The sequence below is a fragment of the Nematolebias whitei genome, chromosome 11 (assembly GCF_014905685.2).
Source record: "Nematolebias whitei isolate Nwh7 chromosome 11, NemWhi1, whole genome shotgun sequence".
In the NCBI taxonomy this organism is placed as follows: Eukaryota; Metazoa; Chordata; class Actinopteri; order Cyprinodontiformes; family Rivulidae; genus Nematolebias; species Nematolebias whitei.
The window spans coordinates 31486727-31494331 of NC_056508.1; the positions used below are offsets into that span (position 1 = coordinate 31486727).

Below are 7605 nucleotides of genomic sequence, written 5' to 3' on the forward strand. Positions count from 1 at the left end.
TTAGATTATTCTGCTGAGTTAGCTATAAGAATCTGAGAATTGAAGCTACAAATCCATTAGTCATATTTATAACACATAAATGAGGATATAAATATTTACCTGTCCAACTCTACAAGTATGAACAAACATGAGGATGTAGGCGTGGGCTGCTGTTAAAGCATGTAGGAGAGGTGTAGCTCGCGCTGACAGGGTGGCATCAGTGACATGGCCAGCGTTAGCCAGTTCTCTGAGAAGCACCGACCCACCAGGCATCTCAATTGGTCGGTGAAGTGGTTCCAGAGATGTCAGAATACTGTCCAATTGGCACAAACCCTCCTGCAGTACTTTAGGTTCATGTGAGAGTGTCTGCAAAGGAGAATTAAGATGATATTTTACCTTTGTCCAGGAATTGCGAGTAACAGTTATTTTAGTATAATACAGCATGTTAGCCCAAAACAACAGTATTATTGATGGGTATCGTTAATAGACAAAAATGAAAAGTAAATTGTTTCCTCACCAGTATGGACTTGCAAACACCAGCCACAGCTTGGCAGGCTGCTGAGGTGGGAAAATCTATGGGCAAATTGGGCAGGCCCAGAATAGAGACCAACGGCAGTAGCCCTTTCTGGTTGACAAACTCCTGACAATGATCGTCAGTGGTGTTGTTGCTTAGTATGGACTCCACAAACTTCATCTGGAATATAATTGCATAACAATTATTGACATAATTGACAAAAAAAAAAAAAAAGCTTCATACTAAATTATAATTTGGAATATTTCACAATAGGAAACTAACATCAAGAAAAGTATTTTTGTTTTACTATTGACACATTCTAATAAGATTTTGCTCTGTGTTGACATTATACTAAAGGCAGAGCTCAGTTCGTATAGTTGCTTTAAAACTATACATTTAGTTATTCCGCATTTGGGTCACTTTTGTACAATTGTAATTTGAGTCTTCACTTCCCTTCTATTGCATTTTACCTGTAGAGATTTGCTAAAATTAAATTAAATCTGGTTGGTTGCCAACTACAGTATGTATACAGCTATATGGCTTTATTGTGACCTCATTTCACAAGCCAATTAAAACATTGATAAGCTTGCTAAAGGATCAACACTCACCACATTCAGAATATAATCCATTAAAGGAATTGGTATCCGTTCTTCTGTGCCTACCACCCTGACATGAGAAAAACAAAATATTAAATTGTGAACCACCAAATGAAACATTTAAAATTATTTCAAATAACTTAACACAAAAGTCTGTAAAGAGTTGTTCTGTTCTGTTGTGTTATGAACTCAGTCATACAGTTCAAGTGGAACTGACTGCCTGTTGCTCTCTGGTTCCCCCTGCTGCTGGCTGAATGTGTGGAGGGCCTCTTCTTCCTCTTCATCTTCACTTGAAGCTTCTTCAGCAGCATGACTGGATCGAGCTGGTGGCACTGCCACAGTGCCGTCTGCTTTTTGGATAGATGGTTTCTGACAGATGTATTCTGGAGCTCGACCTAGGTTGCAGATCTCCTCCAGTAACTGAAATGGCAACTCAGCTTTAACAATGGTACACAGCTTTATCTGGCTACACTCAAAAGTTGTTGCAAAAAGTAGCATGACCTACCTTAATAATGGCTGTAGTAGCATCTGTCTTCAGTGTAGGTTGGTGCCTCATAAGCTCATCCACAGCACTGCCCAAATTAGATGCTGTGTCACCTAAAGTAAAAAAAGTAACATGTCATTTGGCTACACATCTTCCACAAAAATAAATAAATAAATAATAAAAAATGGCACCAACAACTCACCCAAGGGGTCAGAGCTGCGTCGTCGTCGCATGGCAGGCAGATAGTCAGGGGACAAAAGCACTTTGAAGAGGCGCTCAAAAGGCTGGCATTGAACAAAAGAGTGCAGACCTCTGGCATTGAGGCAGAGAGCACTGAACACATTAGGGAGAGAACCCAGCACCTCACGGGTAGCAGGAACCTGAAAAACGTTATTTAAAGGCTCAGTTTCAACCTGTGATTTATAGTGCAAGGCTTGACTACATTGGATTTAATTTACTCTCCCGTATACTGAGGGCTAGTCTTTAAACACATGTTGGAGTTCGTATGTTTTTGTTTTAGGAGCTGAATGGGTGTTTAAAATACTGTGTCCACCTGTCATCACAGGGCAACCCCAATTTACATTTAGTTAATGAGGTAAGAGTTCTGCAACGAAGTTAAATTCAAAGCAGTCTGCTCCTCAGATAAAAAAATGTTAACTTACTTATTACATACATATGAATGTTTCTGTTCAGTGCCCTGAGATGACTTCTGTTGAAAACTGAATTGAATTAATATCCGTGTTGAAAAAAGAAGCTCAGCACAAAAAAAAAAAAATAAAATACTGACAACTTGTAACAACTTTAGTCTTCAATGGATAGAAGAAAGAAAAAAAGACATCTGCCAGAAACTCACATCTTTGATAAGAAGGGCATGCAACATGACATCAGTGAGCCCATTGTCCTGCAGGGATGACAGCAGGGATGGCTCCTGGAATACAAAAACCGTCACCACCTCCGTTGCTACGAACATAAGGGAGAAAACAAAGAATAAAGAAAATCAAAAATATCTAATCCAGAACAATAAAAAAATACAACTATAAAAAGCAGACAGCACTCACTTTTTATATATTTTTTATAAATCTCATTATGACACTGAGCATGAATCTCTGGACTTGAAAAGTTTATATTGTAAAAGGCTACTGTGAACTCACCTAAGAGGAACAGTGAAGGGCCATAATATTCCGCATTACTGATGATGTGCTTGAGTGAGGTAGGTAAGGACCCATCCATTACTGAAGAACAAAAAAAGGGATGGTGTAAAAAATATGCATCAACATCCAACACTTGTGCAGTACGACACACGATTTTTCTTTTTCTTTTGAAAACGTTCAAGGTAAATAAAAGAGCTAACCATCATCCACCAGTGCACTGAGGGAGACTGCCAGCTTACCATGACGAATGCCATCTGAAAAGGCTGGATCCTGGATGGCTTTTTTCAGGAAATTTAGCATAGACTTCAACAGAGCTGCCCTCTGGGGGATACACTGCATACCTACGTAAACATGATCATATAGTGAAAACCATTTAAACTTTGACAAGTATATTTTTCTTTAGTGTGTAATAAGCTCTGTGTGTACCTGGTCGAGGTGTATTAGCAGAACTGTTCTGTGCTCTGTGGTCTACCTCTGGTCTAGAACCAGAAGAAGTTGATGGTCCGGGGCTGCTTTCCATGGAAACTTCAGACACTGTAAAAAATGTATTTACAATGAAGACAAATCAAAACAACATTTATAGCCTTTATGATTTGACGATACTACCAAAACGTATAGAAAGAGCTTAAAGAGCACTATGATAGTTAGTAGGACTTTATCCTCTCAAAATTGTTTAAAATTTCTAGCATTGATTCAACAAAACGTTTAAAATATTACATTAATAACAGATTTATCAGATGAATATTTACAATGATTATTTTTTCTACGTGTTTTTGTACATTTAGATGTCGCGTGGACTGCCATTAAAGAAGGCAGAACTTATTGTATGTGCTGCATATTCATGAAACTGCTTTGAAAAATGGCTTGTTGTTATGCTAATAGTAGCCATAAAATGATGGATATATATTATTTTAATTGGCATTGACTGAAATAAATAAATGACTTGTTTTAAATACCCTGATCTATTTTAAGAAAATATCATTTTTATAATTTAAATTCCCAACACATCAATAGAAAAGCTAAAGTTTCTGTTATTTACACAAGGCATGCAGAGCCCAGTGATTCATGCTGTTCATGCTGTGGATACTAAATTCTAACTAATCCATCTGGAGGCCTGAGCTAAAAACAAAACATACCCTAAAGAGTGTGTGGAACTAACTGTTTATTTTAACTCTGGAATTCAGGTACTTTTAGAACAGTACAAATCAAGAGATAAAAGCTAAATATATTCTCTGTTTTAAACTTACTCTCCATGTCTGTGTCCATGTCCTCAGACTCCACAGTTGAGCTAGGCCTCTGAATCTTTGGCTTGATGACAAAGGGGCACTCTTTTCGTGACAAGTCCACCTCATGCTATGTAAAGACAGTAAGTGAGTGAACATAAAGGCTTACGTGATTCTGTAACTCACAGCAGGTGTAACAGGAAAAACGAAATGCATATGCTAAAACTTGCCTCTAGCCTGCAGATGAAAATTGAAAGGCCGCTGTGGGACTGAAAGGCAGCCATGTCAAGGTTGGTAATAAGGTCCACAACACGCACTGCTCGTGTCACAAATGTGATCTGGTCCTGCTCATCACCTAAGAACTTGATCACCTATAAAATAAATAATAAAAAAGTTGTAATCTAAGCAAAACCGATTTGTGATTACAGCCTAATAAAATCGGTCTATACCTTCAAAAGGGCTTCCATCATGCCACAAGAGACAAGGGCTTCACCTCCAGCATCATAGCTAGCCAGGTGGTAGAGGAATGAGAAGAGTGCTGTGGCAAACTGGTGTGGATAGGGCTCCATCAATGGATCTAGGAAACAAACAACAAAAAAAAAGGGTTATTTTATTTGTTCCACTTATTCCTAAAGATTTTATAACAGTAAATTTAATGCATGCTCACCAATCATTGCTTGTATACAGTTGCGCACCAATACAGGCAAGAAGCCATGATAGGACGCTGTGCCAGTGCAGTCAATTATGTTGGAAAGCTTGGGTGTCCTTTCCAGATGGACTATTGAAGTTAATGTGCGCAAAGATGCTGCCTTGATATCCTAAAAATGAAATAAAGCAAATAATACGCAAGTAGACTTAAAAAATACTATGATAAAGAGTTTGATTAAAATATATATATTTGCTGGCACTAAAAACATGAACATTTACATTAGCATATCTTCCCATTTTATAAATACAATGTCAGTGCTGGGGAGACATGCATTTAGTATAGGAAGATGGTGATTAGAAAAAAACAAAGTAAAACATTTTCTTACCACAAGCTGTTTGTCTGTAATCTGTAAGACATCCACCAGCTCTTCTATCAAGCCATTATACAGAATACTGTTGGCTGATTCTTGCAGCGCATTTGAATACACTGAAAATGAACAGAAGATTTCAGAAGCTGAAGCTGGAAGAAAACCCTTTTAAATTTTCTAATAATAATATATATATATATTTAAGTAGATCTTCTACTTACCCAGTATAGAAATAGCATGCAGTCGGGCCTGCACGGCTTGCAACCTCTTCTTGTGATTTGAGAACCCATGGGCCAGCCAAATGTGTGTGAACAGTAGGGTTTGTTTGTCCTTAGGGATGTTGTACATTGCTGTCAGCGACTCCATGATTTCTGATGGGCTTTCTGAAATCTATCAACGCACAATATGAAATGCATAATGGCAAAAATCCAGTTTCAGTAATTCAGTATAAACAAAATCAATTATTTATAAGACTGTACCTTGTCAAGCTGCTCGATGTGAATATAGTGTAGTGTGTTACTACTTGTCTGCAGGGTAAATAAACAGTTAAGAACAAATTAGGAAGAAACTCAACTGTTAAAAAAAATACATAAAATGTGTAGGTTGTAATAGAATACGATTGTTTAAATGTTTTGACTTTTACCTTCCTCTCAACTTTGACATCTGGGCCTGGTTCAGCATAAAACTCAAAGTGCAGTGTGGTGGCACTGGGAGGATACTTCTGCTCATGAATCAACAACAAGTAAGACCAGAGAGTTCATAATTGAAAAAATATAAACAATTCTTTGACAGCATTAAGAAAAAAAAAAGCTGTCCAAATAGATTGAGAAAATTTAAATACATTCTTACCGTCATAGGCATATCCCTGCAGCATTCAGCCAGTCCAAAACCATTTTCCTTCCCTCCCCAGCTCTGCAGAAAAGAACAAGACCAAACAATGCAACACCTGCTCCTGAGACACAGTTGAAATGATGGTGACAAGAAAACAAAAGTATTGACTGAACCTCAGCCAGGTGTTGCAGACGTGCCAGAAGAGGTGTTCTTTTATCAGATCCAAGTCTTGTGATATAGTTGGAGCGTTTACTGAACACGTAGAGTAGATTCAGCACAGAAAGGACCACTTGCATATCACATGATGCTAACAAGGTGGTTAAATGCTGTAAAAAATAAGTGAGTGAAAAATAAGACATTTCTGTGAAGGTTTTTCCTCTGAGGAAGCCAAATTGAGAAAAAAAGAACAAAAAAATATATATATTAAATTTGCTCACCTCTATAGAGCTGTAGAGATGCCTAGAAAAGCTATACTCAATGAGCAGAGCTGTGAAGTTGAGTACTGCCAAAAGCAAGGCTTTGAGCTGTCCATTGTCTGGACGGTCACACACTAGTAGCCATGACATATTCTCCACTGTCTGGCCTGCATCACACAGAATGCCATCAAAGCGATCCAGCAGATCCACCCAATGGTAAAGCTCACACTGTTGATGGGGAAAAACAGAAATCAAGCTCAAGTAAAAAAATAGACCATTGCACACAGTCTCTCTCAAAATATAATTTAACTACAGTCTGTCGTTAAAGATTGTTAAGATTTACTGTAAACAAACAAACAAAGAAACATGTTTTTCACACAGTCACATGCAAAGTGAGACTATAAAGCCTCTGTGAATAACCATATCTTGTATGTGTTTACAGAGGTGGAATGGTGAGTCAAAGTTGATGTGTCACTGTTATATTTCTGAGCCAGTAACAAAGATAGTCAGAGGCCTAAGACAGCTTGTGTGTGGCAGTGAGAGCTTGTATAGTACAACACTGACAGTGCTGTTACTCAACTGTTTTTATATATAATATGCCAATTTGCCATATAAAATAATAAAACACCAAGCTGCCTTTTTTTTTTTTGGAGTCTGCCCGATTTATCCAACAATTATCCAATGATTAAAAATCTACAATAATCAAAGTAACTTTAAAAGCAATCCAATATTAGCAATTCTATCTTTAACTGTTAGAGAGATTAAAACCTTGATCATAAATCATAACAATTAAAAAGGTTTCATTTAATAATAGTTGGGGGTCAAAAGCCTGACTAATTTTTTGTAGGCTGAAATTTGAAACGTTGGGGAAGCAATGATTTAGAACCCATTTAATGTTTCAACCCCCAGCAAGAATTAATTCTAAAATATTTAGAACACCACGTATAGAAGTTCACAAAGGTTTATTTTCATTACAGAATAATACTTGCTTTCTTACTCACTGTACCCAAAGCTATTGTTGTCAAGTGCAGATGTTCTTTTCTTTAGTAGTTAAGCTGCATAAATACCAACTCAAAGTGCTCACAAAAACTAATTTACAGAAAAATCCAGGCATCATATAAAATTACCGATGTGAAATTACATTTCTCCAGAATGCCCATCTTACCGTTTACAGCACAGCATCAACAAGTTTGAATAAAATACTAACAAAAATATCAAATGTAAAAAAATTTTAAAAAGGCAATATAATAATTTGGAGTGTAAGCTGCTCTAGATGTGTCTCCAAATACAAAACAATTAAGGAAAACACTAACAAAATCATTTACATCAGTATGCGTGTTACAAAAGGCTGATTGATGCCTTTCCATTAACTTTATCTTTTTTTTTTTTTTTTTT

At 37.0% G+C, this 7605-nt stretch overlaps 1 protein-coding gene across 1 annotated transcript in view; it reads right to left on the reverse strand.

Annotated features, from left to right (window-relative positions):
• huwe1 (HECT, UBA and WWE domain containing E3 ubiquitin protein ligase 1) overlaps positions 1-7605 on the reverse strand; it is a 43978-nt gene that overhangs the window by 26924 nt on the left and 9449 nt on the right. Inside the window, exons 6-26 of the mRNA XM_037684882.1 lie at positions 6232-6438; positions 5968-6120; positions 5813-5875; positions 5607-5684; positions 5443-5490; positions 5185-5353; positions 4982-5082; positions 4615-4765; positions 4397-4524; positions 4178-4318; positions 3972-4077; positions 3151-3258; positions 2964-3065; positions 2725-2805; positions 2427-2533; positions 1776-1953; positions 1595-1686; positions 1307-1509; positions 1102-1159; positions 497-673; positions 100-345 (exon numbers count right to left, since the gene is read on the reverse strand). Coding sequence (XP_037540810.1) covers positions 100-345; positions 497-673; positions 1102-1159; positions 1307-1509; positions 1595-1686; positions 1776-1953; positions 2427-2533; positions 2725-2805; positions 2964-3065; positions 3151-3258; positions 3972-4077; positions 4178-4318; positions 4397-4524; positions 4615-4765; positions 4982-5082; positions 5185-5353; positions 5443-5490; positions 5607-5684; positions 5813-5875; positions 5968-6120; positions 6232-6438 — 2697 coding nt within the window. The remainder of the gene's footprint in view (positions 1-99; positions 346-496; positions 674-1101; positions 1160-1306; positions 1510-1594; positions 1687-1775; positions 1954-2426; positions 2534-2724; positions 2806-2963; positions 3066-3150; positions 3259-3971; positions 4078-4177; positions 4319-4396; positions 4525-4614; positions 4766-4981; positions 5083-5184; positions 5354-5442; positions 5491-5606; positions 5685-5812; positions 5876-5967; positions 6121-6231; positions 6439-7605) is intronic.